Source organism: Panulirus ornatus, chromosome 61, assembly GCF_036320965.1.
Source record: "Panulirus ornatus isolate Po-2019 chromosome 61, ASM3632096v1, whole genome shotgun sequence".
NCBI lineage: Eukaryota > Metazoa > Arthropoda > Malacostraca > Decapoda > Palinuridae > Panulirus > Panulirus ornatus.
In genome coordinates, this window is record NC_092284.1 from 7251090 (window position 1) to 7273131 (window position 22042).

The window sequence follows — 22042 nt, forward strand, 5'->3', positions numbered from 1 at the left end:
CCATATTTCACACCCTTGACCTGTTGTCCCTGACGATTGGTTGATAAATATCATATTTTCCAAGTATTTAATATCCATTCCTCCTAAGTTCTGCCTGAGAGCAATGAAAAATTCTGAGGTTTTCTACATCATTAAAAATAAGTCTCTTCCCAAATCAAACAATCACCTTATAAACATATACATATGATTTAAGCTAATGGCAAGAAACATTACCTCACACATCCTTATACATGAATTAAGCATTGAATTAATTCACAACTCACTATTACACAACTGCTTACATTCTGGGTTAAATTTCTTATCAATTGATACAGTTAATTACATCTTAAAAAAACAAATGATGTAATAGTTACATCTGTAACTGAAAAAATTGTAAATTATGCACTGATACAAATGTGTCTGATAATTAAGATTAATCATAACTTAGAAAAACTTACAAGTATCAAAATACGTACAAAATCTTTTTATTGTACCAAGAATCAGAAATTCCCTAAATGTGTCAAAATTATCAATGTGTGTCAAATTCATAACTGTGAGTTAAAAATTATAAAATCTGAGAAACCTGTCCATTCCATTCAACATCAATGTGTTATCTATATTTAAAGACTATCACAAGTTGGATCCAAATCTGAGATGCACATAAAAACCTTTTTACCAATAATGAAATCCCTTTACAGCAATTACCTCATCATTTTGTGTGTGTGAGTAATCACTACATGTGTGTGTGTATGCACCAGCACGTGTGACTGTTATGTGTGTCTCACTCTCTCTCTAGGTGTATGTATGCATGTGCATTAGTGTCTGTGCATCTGTCTTTCACTCTCAATCTCTCTCCTCCTCCCAAGTATGTTTAAGTATATGTTGATGTATGCATATGCTTTCAATTTGAACAAAGTACGACGCAATATTTTGAGACCTACACATTTCTTTCCATCTTACTACTTTAATTTTTTCAAATGGTTAAATCATTGCTTAACATATTGAAATTAAGCCTCAAACTGGATCTGGCACATGCAATTATCAATAAATCTAAGATCAAACACTAAACTGATTAAGTACAAACAACAGATTACCAATAATAAAATTTCAAGATCTGGACTAAGTTAAGAATAGTATGGCCCACACACACACAAGAAAAAAAAAAAAAAAAAAAAAAAAAAAAAAAAAAAAAAACTTTGCTTTTATTGTAACACAATGACACAATTCAGTAGCATCTTTACATCAGAACAGAGTATACAGTTACAGTAAAGCTTTCAAATATCAAGATTTTATAACATTTCAATAACAGCTTCTTTTGCCACCTCAGATCCCTCCACCACAGCTTCCTTCATTACCAATCTTTGAAGCTTAAAGCTTGATCCAATTACAGATCTGTGATGCATAATTCAACCCTCAACCTACTGAACTATATGGCCAATTTATGACCCAATGATCAAGTACTTACATTTCATGATTGTCCTCTTGTATTCCTATGCAGAGCCAAAACATATGAACTAGGTATAAAGGCTACAATTAGATATGGTATATCAAGTTTGAGAAAAATTTCAGAACCATCACTGAATCTTAATCATAATTAAATTTCTGTTAAAACACAGAGACTGTATGCTAAAGTACATCTGTCAATATCACCCTTCTTCACAATATATCTGTCATTCTTTATCAAGCTACTCAAGAAATCTGTCACGATTTGAGCTGCACTAAAAGGTCTCTCTATAGAACTCTAAAACATTCACCTTACATTCCACAAACATAAAGCTCTTGTGGCACAGTGCCAGTTACATGATAGGAAGACACAAACTGGGGAAATCATCTGAATGTCATTAAACTCTAGGCATTGTCATTTGAAAATATGCAATGTAAGCTTAAATCAAAATATAGTAAAATAACCTAAAATAAAAATATATTTTACTAATATAATAATCTCACACAATTGGTAATACAGCAGAATACAAATTATGAGCAATAACTTTTTATGGCGAGTTAAATGTATGCGATTGTCTCAAAACCTTGTAATTAACACAAAGATTAATGATGCTTCCATCTACAATGAGTGAGTGACTAATTTGTTGCTTTTGAAAGAATGAGATATGAATTTAAGTATTACGTATGATCATTGTTTCTACACCCTGCTAAGGTTCCCAAGATTTAATACATAATCACAAAAACTGCAATAACATTGCTTGGTCTAACATGGCAGTTAAAAACGAGAGCTGGCACACAGGCAAGAGCTTTGTTTTCTGATGAAGTAACATTTCTGAAGTCAATATCTATGCACCTTACACATGTTACCAATCATACAATCATTGTTTTCTTAGTCACTTTAACATTTATAATCAATGAATAAGTGAACCACATTCAGTTCTAAAATGTGTGTACACAAAAGCATTGGAATAAATGTAGTGCTACAAGAACAAAAGGTTGTGCCAAGACAATCAAATTGGTACAATGTGTTTGGGTATATAAACGACCTTGAGTAACTTCATTAAGGCCCTAAATTCATACCAGGAAGGGTGGTACATACACAAATACCTGAAGTGTACACAGGACAGGAATGTAAGAGGCTGGTGGAATAACCAAAGTGTGCTGGTGGGCTTCTCGTATGTAGGCCCAGGTCTTGAAGGCAAGCACTTTGACTTGTGGGCAATGGAGGCGCGGCGAGCCCTTTCCATTATAAAGGCTCACAAAGTATGGTGGATGAATCAATGAGGCCACTGTGAGTGCATGAAGATGAGCCAACCCAGTTTAAGAACTTTAAAAACAAACTTAAAAACACTGCAATGATTTCACTTTTCGCTTCCTACCACACCATCACATTCTTATACCAATATTTCCTAATCATGGATAGCCATTTTTCGAGAGAGAAAAAGACCCATTTCAAACACTATATGAATAACTTATATATATATATGTAGCTCCAGGACCCCCTATCGAAGGGCACCTGCAGCTCCAAGGCGGCATTACACTCAGTAGCAAGGACACAATGGACTCCTTTAAAGCACGAAATCGTTAACGAGACTATGCTCTCTTTCATTAAAGCATGATGATACAGCCAAGCCAAAGATGACACGTTCTTCACAGTGTAGCCTCAAGCAAGCAGTATCCGACAATACTTACACACGTTATTTTTCACACATGTTCGCTATTTCCTGTGTGAATGAGGTAGTGTCCAGAGCAGACGACTGAGCCTTAGACAAAAAACACTCATTTGGCTCGTTCCTCTGTTCCTACTTGTGGAAAGTAATATTGGAGGGAAGGCTTTCCAACCCCACCCCCACATGCAGGCAATGACAGACTCCACCTCCAAGTCATGACACACTGCAAAGGAAAAGTCACTCCTGATAAGGTTATATCTTCATCAAAGGAAGAGGGTAGCACTGCTGAGGACCTTGTCACCCCAAAGAAGCCCATCTTAACCTGCTCCTGCATGGAATACAGTTTACAAGCCAAAGGAGCACCATAAAAAGGAGTCCTGGAGTACAAAATAATAATAATGATATATATCTGTATACTTGGTCATCGTTTCCTGCGTCAGCAAGGTAGCACCAGGAAACAGATGAAGAATAATATGCCTTTACATACAAGTATTACCATATTATTTTCATCATTATCATCATTAATATTATCATTATTCTATGTAGCCCTAAGACCCTTTTTATGGGGTTCCTGTAGCTTTAAAGCTGTGCTCGACAAGGGAGCAGGATAAGGCAGGTAAAGCGTAAAGGTTCACAAAGACCCTGTACTTTTTCATGTGCTAATGATGATACAGCCTTATCAAAGGCAACCTCTCAACTGTCTTGGAACATCTTTACAGTGAGTCAGTTGTTGTTCGCCAATGATACAGCACTAGAGGCTGATTCGAGTGAGAAACTGCAGAAGCTAGTGACTGAGTTTGGAAAAGTGTGAAAGGAGAAAGTTGAGAGTATGTGAATAAGAGCAAAGTTGTTAGGTTCAGCAGGACTGAGGGACATGTTAGATGGGATGCAAGTTTGAATGGAGAAAAATTGGAAGTGAAGTGTTTTAGATATCTGGGAGTGGACTTAGTACAGAATGGAACCATGGAAGAGGAAGTGAGTCATAGGGTGGGGGAGGGGGCTAAGGTACTGGAAGTGATGAAAAATGTGTGGAAAGAGATAATGTTATCTTGGAGAGCAAAAATGAGAGTTTGAAGGAATAGAATTAACAGAAATATATGGTTGCGAGGCATGGGCTATACATAGGGTTGTACATTGGAGGGTGGATGTGTTGGAAATGAAATGTTTGAGGACAACATGTGGTGTGAGGTGGTTTGATCAAGTAAGTAATGAAAGGGTAAGATAGATGTGTGGTAATAAAAAAGAGTGTGGTTGAGAGAACAAAAGAGGGTGTGCTGAAATCATTTGGTCATATGGAAAGACTGTGTAAGGAAAGGTTGAAAAAGAGGATATATGTATCAGAAGTGGAGGGAACAAGGAGAATTGGGAGACCAAACTAGAAATGGAAGGATGGAGAGAAAAAGATTATGAGCAATCAAGGACATGCAAGAGAGTGAAATGAGTGCACGGGACAGAGTGAATTGGAACAATGTCGTATACTGGGGTGGATGTGCTGTTAATGGACTGAACCAGGTTATAAGAAGCATCTGGATGGGATATGCACCAGCACGTGTGACTGTTATGTGTGTCTCACTCTCTCTCTAGGTGTATGTATGCATGTGCATTAGTGTCTGTGCATCTGTCTTTCACTCTCAATCTCTCTCCTCCTCCCAAGTATGTTTAAGTATATGTTGATGTATGCATATGCTTTCAATTTGAACAAAGTACGACGCAATATTTTGAGACCTACACATTTCTTTCCATCTTACTACTTTAATTTTTTCAAATGGTTAAATCATTGCTTAACATATTGAAATTAAGCCTCAAACTGGATCTGGCACATGCAATTATCAATAAATCTAAGATCAAACACTAAACTGATTAAGTACAAACAACAGATTACCAATAATAAAATTTCAAGATCTGGACTAAGTTAAGAATAGTATGGCCCACACACACACAAGAAAAAAAAAAAAAAACTTTGCTTTATTGTAACACAATGACACAATTCAGTAGCATCTTTACATCAGAACAGAGTATACAGTTACAGTAAAGCTTTCAAATATCAAGATTTTATAACATTTCAATAACAGCTTCTTTTGCCACCTCAGATCCCTCCACCACAGCTTCCTTCATTACCAATCTTTGAAGCTTAAAGCTTGACCCAATTACAGATCTGTGATGCATAATTCAACCCTCAACCTACTGAACTATATGGCCAATTTATGACCCAATGATCAAGTACTTACATTTCATGATTGTCCTCTTGTATTCCTATGCAGAGCCAAAACATATGAACTAGGTATAAAGGCTACAATTAGATATGGTATATCAAGTTTGAGAAAAATTTCAGAACCATCACTGAATCTTAATCATAATTAAATTTCTGTTAAAACACAGAGACTGTATGCTAAAGTACATCTGTCAATATCACCCTTCTTCACAATATATCTGTCATTCTTTATCAAGCTACTCAAGAAATCTGTCACGATTTGAGCTGCACTAAAAGGTCTCTCTATAGAACTCTAAAACATTCACCTTACATTCCACAAACATAAAGCTCTTGTGGCACAGTGCCAGTTACATGATAGGAAGACACAAACTGGGAAATCATCTGAATGTCATTAAACTCTAGGCATTGTCATTTGAAAATATGCAATGTAAGCTTAAATCAAAATATAGTAAAATAACCTAAAAATAAAATATATTTTACTAATATAATAATCTCACACAATTGGTAATACAGCAGAATACAAATTATGAGCAATAACTTTTTATGGCGAGTTAAATGTATGCGATTGTCTCAAAACCTTGTAATTAACACAAAGATTAATGATGCTTCCATCTACAATGAGTGAGTGACTCATTTGTTGCTTTTGAAAGAATGAGATATGAATTTAAGTATTACGTATGATCATTGTTTCTACACCCTGCTAAGGTTCCCAAGATTTAATACATAATCACAAAAACTGCAATAACATTGCTTGGTCTAACATGGCAGTTAAAAACGAGAGCTGGCACACAGGCAAGAGCTTTGTTTTTCTGATGAAGTAACATTTCTGAAGTCAATATCTATGCACCTTACACATGTTACCAATCATACAATCATTGTTTTCTTAGTCACTTTAACATTTATAATCAATGAATAAGTGAACCACATTCAGTTCTAAAATGTGTGTACACAAAAGCATTGGAATAAATGTAGTGCTACAAGAACAAAAGGTTGTGCCAAGACAATCAAATTGGTACAATGTGTTTGGGTATATAAACGACCTTGAGTAACTTCATTAAGGCCCTAAATTCATACCAGGAAGGGTGGTACATACACAAATACCTGAAGTGTACACAGGACAGGAATGTAAGAGGCTGGTGGAATAACCAAAGTGTGCTGGTGGGCTTCTCGTATGTAGGCCCAGGTCTTGAAGGCAAGCACTTTGACTTGTGGGCAATGGAGGCGCGGCGAGCCCTTTCCATTATAAAGGCTCACAAAGTATGGTGGATGAATCAATGAGGCCACTGTGAGTGCATGAAGATGAGCCAACCCAGTTTAAGAACTTTAAAAACAAACTTAAAAACACTGCAATGATTTCACTTTTCGCTTCCTACCACACCATCACATTCTTATACCAATATTTCCTAATCATGGATAGCCATTTTTCGAGAGAGAAAAAGACCCATTTCAAACACTATATGAATAACTTATATATATATTGTAGCTCCAGGACCCCTATCGAAGGGCACCTGCAGCTCCAAGGCGGCATTACACTCAGTAGCAAGGACACAATGGACTCCTTTAAAGCACGAAATCGTTAACGAGACTATGCTCTCTTTCATTAAAGCATGATGATACAGCCAAGCCAAAGATGACACGTTCTTCACAGTGTAGCCTCAAGCAAGCAGTATCCGACAATACTTACACACGTTATTTTTCACACATGTTCGCTATTTCCTGTGTGAATGAGGTAGTGTCCAGAGCAGACGACTGAGCCTTAGACAAAAAACACTCATTTGGCTCGTTCCTCTGTTCCTACTTGTGGAAAGTAATATTGGAGGGGAAGGCTTTCCAACCCACCCCCACATGCAGGCAATGACAGACTCCACCTCCAAGTCATGACACACTGCAAAGGAAAGTCACTCCTGATAAGGTTATATCTTCATCAAAGGAAGAGGGTAGCACTGCTGAGGACCTTGTCACCCCAAAGAAGCCCATCTTAACCTGCTCCTGCATGGAATACAGTTTACAAGCCAAAGGAGCACCATAAAAAGGAGTCCTGGAGTACAAAATAATAATAATGATATATATCTGTATACTTGGTCATCGTTTCCTGCGTCCCAGCAAGGTAGCACCAGGAAACAGATGAAGAATAATATGCCTTTACATACAAGTATTACCATATTATTTTCATCATTATCATCATTAATATTATCATTATTCTATGTAGCCCTAAGACCCTTTTTATGGGGTTCCTGTAGCTTTAAAGCTGTGCTCGACAAGGGAGCAGGATAAGGCAGGTAAAGCGTAAAGGTTCACAAAGACCCTGTACTTTTTCATGTGCTAATGATGATACAGCCTTATCAAAGGCAACCTCTCAACTGTCTTGGAACATCTTTACAGTGAGTCACTTGTTGTTCGCTGATGATACAGCGCTGGTGGCTGATTCATGTGAGAAACTGCAGAAGCTGGTGACTGAGTTTGGTAAAGTGTGTGAAAGAAGAAAGCTGAGAGTAAATGTGAATAAGAGCAGGGTTATTAGGTACAGTGGGGTTGACGGTCAAGTCAATTGAGAGGTAAGTTTGAATGGAGAAAAACTGGAGGAAGTAAAGTGTTTTAGATGTCTGGGAGTGGATCTGGCAGTGGATGGAACCATGGAAGCAGAAGTGAATCATAGGGTGGGGGAGGGGGCGAAAGTTCTGGAAGCGTTGAAGAATGTGTGGAAGTTGAGAACATTATCTTGGAAAGCAAAAATGGGTATGTTTGAAGGAATAGTGGTTCCAACAATGTTATATGGTTGGGAGGTGTAGGCTATGGATAGAGTTGTGTGGAGGTGGATGTTTGAGGACAATATGTGGTGTGAGGTGGTTTGATCGAGTAAGTAATGTAAGGGTAAGAGAGATGTGTGGTAATAAAAAGAGTGCGGTTGAGAGAGCAGAAGAGGGTGTTTTGAAATGGTTTGGTCACATGGAGAGAATGAGTGAGGAAAGATTGACCAAGAGGATATATGTGTCAGAGGTGGAAGGAATGAGGAGAAGTGGGAGACCAAATTGGAGGTGGAAAGATGGAGTGAAAAAGATTTTGAGTGATCAGGGCCTGAACAAGCAGGAAGGTGAAAGACGTGCAAGGAATAGAGTGAATTGGAACGATGTGGTATACCGGGGTCGACGTGCTGTCAATGGATTGAACCAGGGCATGTGAAGCATCTGGGGTAAACCATGGAAAGTTCTGTGGGGCCCGGATGTGGAAAGGGAGCTGTGGTTTCGGTGGATTATTACATGACAGCTAGAGACTGAGTGTGAACGAATGTGGCCTTTCTTGTCTTTTCCTAGCACTACCTCGCACACATGAGGGGGGTGAGGGTTGTTATTTCATGCGTGGCGAGGTGGCAATGGAAATGAACAAAGGCAGACAGTATGAATTATGTACATGTGTATATATGTATGTCTGTGTGTGTATATATATGTATACGTTGAGATACATAGGTATGTATATTTGCGTGTGTGGACGTGTATGTATATACATGTGTATGTGGGTGGGTTGGGCCATTCTTTCGTCTGTTTCCTTGTGCTACCTTGCTAACGCGGGAGACAGTGACAAAGCAAAATAATAATAATAATAATATTCATTTTTATATTCTTTATACTTTATCGCCATTTCCCACACTGCGAGGCAGTACCAGGAAACAGGCGAAGAATGGCCCATCCACTCATATACACATATATATAAATAAATGCCCATACACATACATATATATACATAACATATACATATACAGACATATGCATATATACACATGTAAATATTCAAACATGCTTGTCTTCATCCATCCCTGCTGCTACCCCGCCACACAGGAAATAGCATCTCAACTCCCTGCTTCAGTGAGGTAGTACCAGGAAAACAGACAGAAATGGCCACATTCAGTCCACACTCAATCTCTAGCTGTCATGTGTAATGCACCGAAACCACAGCTCCTTACAATAAGTTCATGCCAGGACCAGAAAAAGTACAGCCTCATTCACTTGCATTCACTTTCTACCTCTAAATCATAATGCACCTTAACCATAACCCAATTTCTATGATCCAGCCCTCAGACCCTTCCATGGTTTCTCTCAACCACTCCATATGCCCTGGCTCAGTCCAGTGTCAGCACACTGCCCCCTGTATATCATATCACTCCACTTCACTTTATCACATGCACACCTCACACAGTGCCATATCTTCAGGGCCCTATTTTCCAAAGCTTCTTTCACTGTATCCTTTTACCTCCTCACTTTCCCCATTTTTCTTTTTCATTCACCTTCAACATGTATACCCTTTCAATCATCCTCTCCATATTTCCAAACCACTTCAGTATACCCTCTTAGCCTCCTCATACCACCACATCTCTCTCTTACCCATACCTCCTCACACCACACATTGTCTGTAAATGCTTCATTTCCAACATACCCACCTCTTCCATACTTTTTTTTATCAAGGTTCCATGCCTGAAATCTATAAAACACATCAGTACTATTACACCATCAAACATACCCATCTTTGTCCTCACAAACAGTGATCTCATTCCGTAAAATCATCAATTCACCCAGGATCTTAACCCCAATCCAAGGATGAATTTCACTCATTGTCTAGTCCACTTCCAAGTATCTAAAGCACCCCACTTCCTCTACATTCTCTCTATTCAAACTCACAGACCTAGTTAATTTGTCTCCCTCCTCTGCAAAAATTAATAATCTTGCTTTAGTGTACACTGAATGCAAACTTTTTCCCTTCATACACTTTCCCAAGCTTAGACACCAGCTTCAGCAGTTTCTCCCTCGAGTCTGTCATTAGAACAACAACCTCTTACCCTACCCCTTGAACAGAATGAATACCTGCCACTCTCCCCTAAATCCTTGCTTTCACCTCCCTCCCCAGCCCATCCACATACAGATTAGGTAACCATGGTGATATCGAATACCTTCAACACAAACTCACCTTTACCTGGAAGCACTTACCCTCCTCTCTTCCTACTTCTACACTCACCTTACTACATAAAAACTCATCATTGCTTCTAATAGCTTTCCTCCAACATCATATGATTCATAACATCATCCACAAAGCATTTCTGTACTCTTATACACATGCTTTCTCAAGGTCCACAAATGCCAGATACAAGTCTTTCTGTTACACATACAATAAAATGTTGAAATATATGTCTGATAAACCATGATTTCTAACAGGCCAATGTCAACGATCAGTATGTAAAGAGGTACACAAAAACAAAAGGTAAAAATGTAGGTCAATGATTAAAAAAAAAAAAAAGTGCTGAATGGTATGTATCCACTACAACATCTATAATAGAGGATCAATAAAACATGCTTCTTTTTAGGCTAGTCAGTGTTAAAAAAAAAAAAGTACAAAATTTTTACTCCATACATCAATATGGCTTATCTAATGCTGATATTAGCCTGCCTGACAGAAAATGTCATAAATAACAAAATTCCTTCAATCAAATCTTTTCATTGTGGCATCACTAAATAACAGAGCCTTGGAGGAAAAAATCCTCATTTGGCTCTCTCCTCTGCTCCTCCTTTTGGAAAACAATAAAAAGAGAGGGAAAGATTTCCAGCCTGAAGCAAAGTCTATTCTCACCAACTCAATGATAAGAGACTGATGGGACAAAAGACTGTGGTGGATGAACGCTGCTGTGATGTCATGAATATGTAGTAGTATGTTAAACAAGTCTTCAGGGAACATTAGTTATATTTTTTGCATGCATTAAGCATGACCAACATCTTTTACTGTGTGCTTGCCTAGCCTGCTAATGCCATTCATGTGGCTTCAACAGCTCTGTTGGAAAACTATACAGATGAGGGGCAAGTGAGAGATTTGTTTAGAAACCCCTACTTAAGGAACGTTTCTTCAGGATCTTTATCACTTATGAAAGCTTTTTATTTCTTTTATAGCTGACATATTACTGGCTAAAACATGCCCTAATCTTAGTCATCTCAGATTAAAGGAAAATGAAAAAGTATGCAAAACAGAACATGGCACAAATCAATTCTAGCCCCTCCTGTGTCTAGACCCGGCACTTACACACGAACCCCTCTTACATCTGTAGACCCGACTCTTACAACTGAAAAGATTATGGACAAAAATTTACAGCTTATCTGTTTAAAAAATGCAGATTATCATAACTGCCAATCCTTGTAATGATGATTTCTACACAGAAACTGTGGGAAGCAGCAACTTGACCCCTACGAACATACCATGTGTTAAATCCTTGGCAGCTGGGATGCATGCAGAAAGCTTACAGGAGCAGTGGACAAAACAATATCCACAGAATAGAGGGAGAGCAGCAACATCACAGCATATGGAAAGGGATACTTGAAGAAAGCTTAGGAAAAGCAATTCTTAATGCCTTTAATCTAGAGACAAAAAAATCATCGCCCCAGTATAAAAAAAGGGGGTAAACTGTCATAATGAATTAATGCAGTTACATCTGATAAATCAAAACATGACAAAATGACACCATGAGCCTAGTTCCAAAAGCTGTTGAAGAAAAGGCAAAAGAAATAATTTCCTTCAGATTCTGCAAACTGGATTACGCTAATCATGCACAATCACTTACCGTGGCCTTGAAGTGTGTGGCGAACGAGGTGGTCTCGTAACCTGCTGATTTGCATTAGCTTTGCGTGGAGAGTCAGCATATGGGTGATGGTGGTGATGGTGGTGATATGCAGGGTGATGGTGTGGCGGTGGTGCATCGGGCTGGAAGAAGTTTGTCTTGGAAGGGTGACGTGGTAAAGGAGGTGTTGGTTCACAGTCCTGACTCTGGCTCATACCCGGTGGGGGCTGGTTGCCATCCTCAACACACTCTCCTGCCCCGCCTGCACCCACAGCAACTGATGATGAAGCTCCGGCCCCTCCCCCCTCCACCAGCTACAGTCAGGGAGATAATACTCAATTACGACTAAGCCAAAGCTACTTCGGACTACAGCATTATACATATAGATAATGAAAGCAACGTGAAAGAAACCTTCAAAAGAGAGGCAACAAGGCTAAAGGATATTACAAAAAAAAAAAGAACATGGAAAAAATCTTCATTATCACAGCATTAAGGTTACAGGATATAACAAAAAAAAAGCAATGATGCATACATGATGCTTTTTAAAAAACAGCTTCAGTAATTGTTGAAATAACCCTGAGACTGTAAACTGTTTTTAAAATGGCATATTCATAAATAGCTGCTGTACTGAATTCATATGTGAGAAATTTGAAACAAAAAGCCTAGATCAAATATGTAAAGGATGCAAGGCTAATTTGGAACTTTTAATTTCTTTTGAAACCAAGCATATATTAAGAAGCAAGTTAAAAGGTTTACAGAATGACAGTGGCAAATCACTCTTTCCTAATAACTACAACTGAGGAGGGAACCTTTGGAGACCATTGTAAAAACTTTCATTATGAATTTAGGAAAGAATTACATTACTTTTAATCAAATACCAATTAAAACTTGCAGCTGATGCAATAAATCAAGGCATCACACATCAGAAATTCAAGAAGATCCCCAAACAAGATCCTACAGTAGATTGAAAAATATATACTTGCAAAATCTAGATCTCTTACTGAATCATACACTACATCATATTAAAATGTTTCACAGGTTGGATCAGAATTATCTTTTCAAACAAGTACAATTCAATCATGATCAATTATTGGGTCAGAATTAGCTTTTGAAACAAGTACAGTTCAGTCATGATTATCTATATTTCTATAATCTGTTCCTCTTGATTATCTTTCTTTTTTCAAATTAATCAATTAGAAATCCATCTGCAAGTTTACCACTGCTCCATGTCTTCTGTAGGACTTGAGAATTATCCTAGATGGGCCACAAAGTTCTTATATTACTCAAGCAAAGTCCTTATAGTACTCAGGCTTCCATCTGTGAGATCGTTATGCTTTCTAACTTAAGATGCACATATGAAGCAGAAAGCTTACAAAGCACTTCAAGTGGAAATGAGGAATCTGTTTAAGAGTCAGGTCTACATCCTGATTCATCAGTCTCATAGACAATTGGGATCGCCATATTATTGCATTGTACATTAAGTGTACAACTTATTATTTGGGAATGAATCTTAAAGGCACACAAAGAAAATTATGCCAGTAAAACTGACATAAACCAAGGTATTTAAGACAATAATATCCACTGTCACTCATCAGCCATTTGAATCTTTTAAAACAAAAGGATGAACAAGTTCAACTTAGACACACATGCAAAGAGAGTTTGCACAGCAGTCAATCTGATAAACTTATGAGACTTTTGCACCTTTTACAGTAAACATATTTGTTTTCAGTTATACTATTATTTAAAATTTAAGCAGTAATATGCATCAAGTAAAATACCTATTTTCACTGTTAGATGAAAAAATTTGCACATACAAGAGTTATAATGACACAGCATTATCAATGATGCAATTTTGTCTGAGGTAACCATAAAACATATGTGCTTAATGTTTCTTGCCTTAGCGAGGTAATGCCAGGAAAAGAAACATTGGTCTCTTTTGCTCACATCCACACTCTCGATTTCACCTATAATACACTAATACCAGAGTCCACATGGCATCATAAACATACTAAAAAAAAAAATCAGAAAACAGTTCACCATCCCAAGGATTCCACCACAAATGGTGCACTTAGCATTTTTGTCATAAGTCCTCCACACGTGCCATACTGGAAACATACCACAGAAAAATAAAAATTATCATGCCCAAGAGAATTGGGCATCATTTTTCAATCCTAAAAAAAAATAATCCTATACCTATACTATATCAAAGTCCTGTAAAGTATCTTCAAATGCAAACCATACAGTAATTAAAAATTAAGATATATATTAAACAGCAACTTCATATTCATTTCATTTATTACTTATAAGGAAAGAATAAGGAAGAAAAGGTTGACAATGAGGGCATATGGGTATAAAAAGGAGTGAACAAGAAGAGGGAGACCAAAATGGAGATGGAAAGATGGAGTGATGATGATTTTGAGCGTTCAGGGCCTAAAAATGAAGGAGGGTAATAGGCTTGCACAGAAGAGAGCAAACTGGAATGATGTGGTATACTAGGGCAAAGTGATGCCAATGGAGTGAACCAGAGCATGTGAAGCATCTGGGGTAAACAGTGGGAAGGTCTGTGATGCCTGGCTGTGGATAGGGAGCTGTTTTTTCGGTGCAACAGACAACATGAGTCTGACTCTAAAAAAGAAGAAGGAAAAGAGAGAGATCTGGAGGAGATAAGCTGGAATATATTACTATAACTGCATGGAATTTTTAACATGTTCAACAACCTGTGTGACTCTTAATCCCTGCACTGCTCTGCACCACAGACAATAGGAATCAATTAGGGCTGTGCTGTATCTCATATGAAGATCTACAGTTCCTACCCTCATACGAATTCCCAGATGATGTCTATTTCCACTACTTATCCATTGATGTTACTAGCAACCTACCACCACTGCTGGAAAAAATATCATGAATCTCAGTCACCCACAGATTATCAGAGCACACATGCATTACCTTTTTGAAATTCCACAATTACATGCCCAATACTGAAACCATATCTAATGTAAAACAAACCAGTCTACTGTATTAGATATCGTATATCTGAAGGAATCAGTATTATTCTTGCATTCATTCAAGTAAATAAAATTCTGTCTGCATAAAAAATAAGTAGATAATAAATAAAATTCACTTTTACTTATAGCAAAAGTAGCAGCATGGTGCAGTAACATGCCCTACTCATAGCCATCTTGGATGAAGGAGATAAAGAGTATGAGGAAAAAAAGAATGAGGCTAATCACACCAATATAGGTGTTTGTATTACCTCACCTGTTACCAGACTTCCTGGGAATGCATGACCCTCCCCTCTGCACGACCCTTGCTCCTTGCACAGCCTTCCTTCTTCGACACTCACAGCCCGCAATGCTGCCCCCTTCCCAACATCTATCCCCACATGGGCCTCCCCAGACCCCCATCAACCATCAACCTTTCACCTGATCACAACCGGAACAGCATATGTATAAAATATACGCAAAAATTTATATCAAAAACACATACAACATGTAATAAATAAGTAGATGATATATATATATATATATATATATATATTTTTTTATTATCATTATACTTTGTCGCTGTCTCCCGCGTTTGCGAGGTAGCGCAAGGAAACAGACGAAAGAAATGGCCCAACCCCCCCCCCATACACATGTATATACATACGTCCACACACGCAAATATACATACCTACACAGCTTTCCATGGTTTACCCCAGACGCTTCACATGCCTTGCTTCAATCCACTGACAGCACGTCAACCCCGGTATACCACATCGCTCCAATTCACTCTATTCCTTGCCCTCCTTTCACCCTCCTGCATGTTCAGGCCCCGATCACACAAAATCTTTTTCACTCCATCTTTCCACCTCCAATTTGGTCTCCCTCTTCTCCTCGTTCCCTCCACCTCCGACACATATATCCTCTTGGTCAATCTTTCCTCACTCATCCTCTCCATGTGCCCAAACCACTTCAAAACACCCTCTTCTGCTCTCTCAACCACGCTCTTTTTATTTCCACACATCTCTCTTACCCTTACGTTACTCACTCAATCAAACCACCTCACACCACACATTGTCCTCAAACATCTCATTTCCAGCACATCCATCCTCCTGCGCACAACTCTATCCATAGCCCACGCCTCGCAACCATACAACATTGTTGGAACCACTATTCCTTCAAACATACCCATTTTTGCTTTCCGAGATAATGTTCTCGACTTCCACACATTCTTCAAGGCTCCCAGGATTTTCGCCCCCTCCCCCACCCTATGATCCACTTCCGCTTCCATGGTTCCATCCGCTGCCAGATCCACTCCCAGATATCTAAAACACTTTACTTCCTCCAGACACATATATCCTCTTGATCAATCTTTCCTCACTCATTCTCTCCATGTGCCCAAACCATTTTAAAACACCCTCTTCTGCTCTCTCAACCATATATCATTATAAATATCATACTTAATCGCTGTTTCCCGCATCAGCGAGGTAGCACAAGGAAACAGACAAAGAATGGCCCAACCCCTTATATACACACATAAATGCCCATACAAGCACATATGCATACATATACATACACAGACATGTACACATGTACACATTCATACCTGCTGCCTTCTTCTATTCCAATCGCCATCCCACCACACAGGAAACAGCATCCCCCCTCCCCAGCGAGGTAGTGCCAGGAAAAGACAAAAAGGTCACATCCATTCACACTCAGTCTCTAGCTGTCATGTGTAATGCACCAAAACCATGGCTCTCTTTCCACATCCAGGCCCCACAGACCTTTCCATGGTTTAACCCAGACATTTCACATGCCATGGTTCCGTGAAATCATACCTGGAAAAAAGCAATAATGTGTGCAATGTGCTATGTAAAAGCAGAATAAAATCACACCCAGAAAAAACATAATAATATTATAATTAAATAGAGAAGGAGCATCCACACTGCCTCCAAGGGTTCTCCCATGTCCACCAACAGCCTCCCATACCAATATGGAGAATAGAATATTAGTTTTTGGGTACTTTCTTGCACAATACACAATACATATACATTCTGTACAGATTTTTTTTTCCTCCCTGAAGAAGTGTCATTTCAGATGAACTGCAGTTCAACCCTACAAACATCAACAGACAAAAAATTTCCTGCCTAAATTTAAATCTTGCACACATAGTAGGCTCTGTTGGCTGGTCACAGATGGTAAACCTAACAAAAGATGGGTCACTGAAGCTGCCTGGAGGCCTCATTACCCTGCTAGTAATTATAGTGGGCAATTATGTGCCCTTCCTAGGGGCCTGCCAAGTCTACAACACCCAACACCACATACAGCACCTGTTACCCTCACTTAGGATTGGCCAATTCAGTAAATCATGTAATATTCCTAGATTAAAACTGCTCAGCTTTTAATTCTCAACAAAAATGATCTTGACAGTTTTCTATATCTATCCACATAAATAAAAGTTCATGTAACTTGTGTACACAAGACTGACAACTCTAGCATATCCTGTGCAAGTTGGGAGAGGCCAAAAAATCAACTGTATAAGTATAACAAAGGGGTCAACAGTTAATGCAAATTTTTGGAACAATTCATCACTACTAATATCAACAAACATGATATAATGAGTCTCCTCTGTAATATAGGCAAAACAACAAGGTATATTGGTGATTGACTTACTTCATGGTAATTAACTAACTAACCCTAGGACCATTTTCCAAAAGCTAGCAAAGCCCAGGACTGCATGTCTTCCAGTTGGAGGGAAATACGGACTTCTTTTATAGTGATTAGTTCTTTAACAAGACTGTACTCCTAATGATGAAGCCCCACTCAAGCTGAACTTTCACCCATGTTGCAGCCTCATGCTGGTGGAATCCAGTAACACTGCCCCATGATGAGGTCTACATATACAGGGACATGAGCCACAGACATACGGCATCAACTGCATACAGCAAATTTCATTTTCTAAAAAATATGTCCAACAAGCTATCTACATATCCAATTCAATATGTCCCAAATGTTTATGTTTTACCATCTTTCTATTCTATTCAATACATCTACCATGTCTATGTTTTACACAAAATGTATGAAGATCCTATACCTATTTTGTATTAAAGTATGCCACATGAAATATAGCCAATAAACTCACTAATTTTTGGTCCTATGTCTGATCTTCCTCCTGCACATACTTTCAAATCACACACTGTCAGTCTACAGTTGTCTATCACTTTGGCATATCCAAAGCCCGTTCATCAAGTATTCAACTCCTTACTTCAAATTAACTTCCCTGCAAAATACCTCTGCCTGATCCCTGACTCCGTGAGAAGGATGGTAAAACCCTGACCCTTGAGTTAAAAGATCATACAGTTGTTCTAACGGTTGTAACACGGTGCTCAAGAGCTTGAGGGACAAACAAACTGTGCTATGCTATATCAAGCAATACTCGTTTGGTACCTCTGGTACTTGGCTGAAGAGTTGGTTAGACTCGCTCTCTTTGGCTCTTTCTTGGATGATGGGGTGAAGGCACCTCAGTACGGTGACACCAATGATGAAGCAGCCAGTGAAGTCAAGCAGTCTTAATAAGAGACTGTAGGGCAAAGTATTCTAACCAAGTTTTGCCATCAAGGCCCTGTCTACCCCACAAACCAGGATCATCTCTGATACCCTTTGATAACAGAGAATGTACAAGAAATGGGGCCCCATGAGTGTAAAAGTCTCCCCAGACAACACAAATAGAAAGAAATGGCTGAGCTGTGGTCTGGTAGGAGTGGTACACCAATCCTGTGCACCAGGAGATTAAGGAAAGTGAATAAAAAATGAAGGTTGTGAGTGACAGTACTGAGCAAGGAGTTACTGATTACGGAGTACAACACCACAACCACAGATCAACCAGAAGTCCATGCTAGCACTTCTGATATATAGAACCTCAGAATTCAGGCCTAAACACAAAGAACTGAAGTGTCATGTACTCTGTCATTTGTCAAGGATAGTAAAAAAAAAAAAAAAAAAAAAAAAAATGGTTTGGACACTGAGAAAATGAGTGAGAAGTTGACAAAGAGGATATATATGCCAGGAGTGGAGGAGGTCAAGGAGAAAGAGGGGGCGGGGGGGAGGAACCAAAGTAGAAATGGAAGGACATGGTGAAAAAGAGTTCGAGTGCTTGGGGCCAGAACATGCAGAAGGGTGAAAAGTAAAAATCTTCAAGCCTCACTCCATCCCTGTAAGGCATGTTAATTTCATATACTCCCCATATGTGAAAAAAAGGGAACACCACACAGTGCTGGCTGCTATCCTCAGAGCAAACACCATCTGATGACCGAAGCCTTTTAAGAATTAATCACAGATATGATAGTCCTTTTTAGGGTTAATCACTGATAAGATTGAATAATAACAGAATCCTAATAACATTACACTAACATACATTTCAAAAATATCAATTAGTCTAAAAGTATTGAAAAACAGTAAAAGCCTATTAAATATATCTTCTTTCCTGCATTACAGATTCAATGAAATGAATCTCATAAAGTCTCTGCAACAAGCAAATTTTCAGAGAATATTTGCAGAGCTGGGATGCCTAGTCCCAACGCCACTGGCTAGCAGAATGTTGAACTTACTATCCTGCTTCACTATCAATTACATGAGGATGTCTTTGATTTTCATGCATGTTTGCCTTAACAATATATAATACATTTCAGACTGCAAGTTTATCAAACTAAAGGAAAAGTTAAAATACAGGTTGTACAAAGTGTCTGGGTAGACCTGTACTTTCTGGAGCTTTTAAGAGACTAGAATAAACAAACATACAAAGTACTTCTTAATAATACATCCTTGCAAGAAAGAATATCAAATTACAAATATTTCAACTAAAATATCATCCAATAAAATATAAGCCAAAAAATAATATATATATAGCAACAACTACATGGATATACAATGTAAAATCTAGCATCTAGATATCTAAAGTTTAATGACGCTTCGACCCATGACAGGATTCCAAATCTCGAGGCTTCATAGTAAAATAGTGATAGTTGTGGCTACATGAGGGTCCATGCTGGATTGCGGGGCAGGGGCTTGGGAGTGGTCGTAACACCTGTGAGAGTCAACATGTCACCACTAGCAGCAAAATCTCAACTCACTCATGGCCTTGTCACCACTATTAGTTAAGATTTCACTTCCAGATAGGTTTCATCACAAACTTTAACACTATCAAATAGATGAAAATTTCCACACTCATTTACAGGCATGTATACATTAAAATGAAAAACATTTAGGTCTACTGTTCATCTGATAAACATATTCAAAATTTCATAATTCAAAAAACTATACAAAACTTGTCACACGAGAGAGAGAGAGAGAGAGAGAGAGAGAGAGAGAGAGAGAGAGAGAGAGAGAGAGAGAGAGAGAGAGAGAGAGAGAGAGAGAGAGAGAGAGACCTTCCTACAATAACCAAAATCAAGATTTCAACTGAGGCAAGGCTAGCATGCAGTTTTCAACATGCATCTTGCTTGTTTCTCAATACTTTGTTTCTTACTGATACACACTTTGCAATGTACTTTGTGTCTAGAATTGTTTCAAGGTATCAAAGTACCATTTCTTTTAGTTTTCAAGTCTACAGTACTCACTCATGTATACTTCTACTTTCACTAAATAAAGTATTGAGAACTCTTAACACTTTCCCGAGTATTTTTGCTCGGTACCTTTTTGAAAGTCAGTAAACTTCCTGCTTGATTTTATTAGTCTCTTTAAATTCTTAAGATTTTTAATCCTAAGATCTTTTCCTTGCTCCCTGCTATGTCAGTTTGCTGCCAGGCATAAACTACACTACCATCTACCTGACTCTTTTCTTCTAGGCTGTGTAAATTAAGTGCCTTCAATCTTTCATGATATCTATTTTATTCCTTCAATCAATTTCACTTGCAGATTGTTTCTGAATTATCTCCAGCTCATTTTTAACAACCTGCCTAGTTAGTAATCACAAATATAAATGGATTTGATTTTCCTTCTAAAATATACAAAGAGCATTTTCGACATCATTATCTATCTCTCAAATTCAAAGTTCCCATTAGCATACAGCTAATGTTTTTCCTACATGGCCCTCGTAAGATGCGATCATTGTAATGTTAACAGTTCCTTGACATACAAGTTCAAATTCTTAATTAATGAATCCCATCAAGTTTTCTTCAGCTCATATAAATACAAATATGTATGTAGGTGTTCATTGTTTCCTGTGTTTGTGAAGCAGTGCCAGAAACAGATAAAGCTGTGGCTACAATTACTCTCATTCATTCGCAAGTTGTCTAGCGCACTGCATCGAAACCACAGACCCCTATCAACAAGCAGGCCCAACAATCATTCTGTGGCTTCCAACGACCACTCCATATGTGCTGGCTCATTCCATTGACAGCAAGTCACCCCTTTTAAACATATCACTTCAATTCACTCTATCCCATGCATGCCTTACACTTTCTAGTTTGCTTAGGCCCTGAGCACTTAAAGGCTTTTCCATTCCAACCTTTAATTTCCATTTCAGTCATCTTTCTGTCCCCTCCACTATTGAGTCACAGATTCTTTGTTGACACTCCTTAGATATTCTCTCTAACTCTAAATCTCTAAACCATTACAGCACACCCTTTTTAGCACTCTCAACCATGTTCTTCTCATGACTAAATTTCTTTCTTACCCAGTCATTTCTTAATCTGTATCTTGTTGGAACATTAAAGGGTTAAATTTCAACAGTCGTTTCTTCTTTATATTCATATATAACATCCAATTTTCTTGAACTTCCTCTCTTTCTTCCTCTGATCCTATCATTTGACCAATTCTAGTGTCATCTGCAAAGCATATAACCGCACTCTCTTACTTACCTGTTATATTTGATATCATCACTATAGATAGTTTGGGGGGATAATGCTGTTCTCCGTGAAACATGTGATAAGACACCTTTCATCTAGCATGGTTCCATTAACCCTATTCTGAATTTTTTGTTGCAATATCCTGGAGCCATCTTTCTATTTTACTTTTAATCTTTCATTTCTTATTGAAAAATTATTTATATAATGAAATACCTAAGCAAAGTCAAGTTTAGTATGTCTTTCTACTGTACTAGTACTCGAGTCTGTGTGACTTTATGAAGAACAAATTCATGCTAGCCTTAATTTAGAGACCAGTAGGTGTT

The 22042-nt window shown here is 38.2% G+C and overlaps 1 protein-coding gene across 5 annotated transcripts in view; it reads right to left on the reverse strand.

Annotated features, from left to right (window-relative positions):
• Positions 1-7215: 7215 nt before the first annotated feature.
• Positions 7216-22042, reverse strand: part of Zdhhc8 (zinc finger DHHC-type containing 8) — a 73731-nt gene continuing 58904 nt past the window's right edge. For 3 of the 5 annotated variants that reach the window (XM_071696960.1, XM_071696958.1, XM_071696959.1), the window contains one exon: positions 7216-12207. In XM_071696960.1, coding sequence (XP_071553061.1) covers positions 11893-12207 — 315 coding nt within the window. In that variant the 3' untranslated portion in view covers positions 7216-11892. The remainder of the gene's footprint in view (positions 12208-22042) is intronic. The other 2 variants (XR_011717147.1, XR_011717148.1) reach the window with 1 other exon arrangement.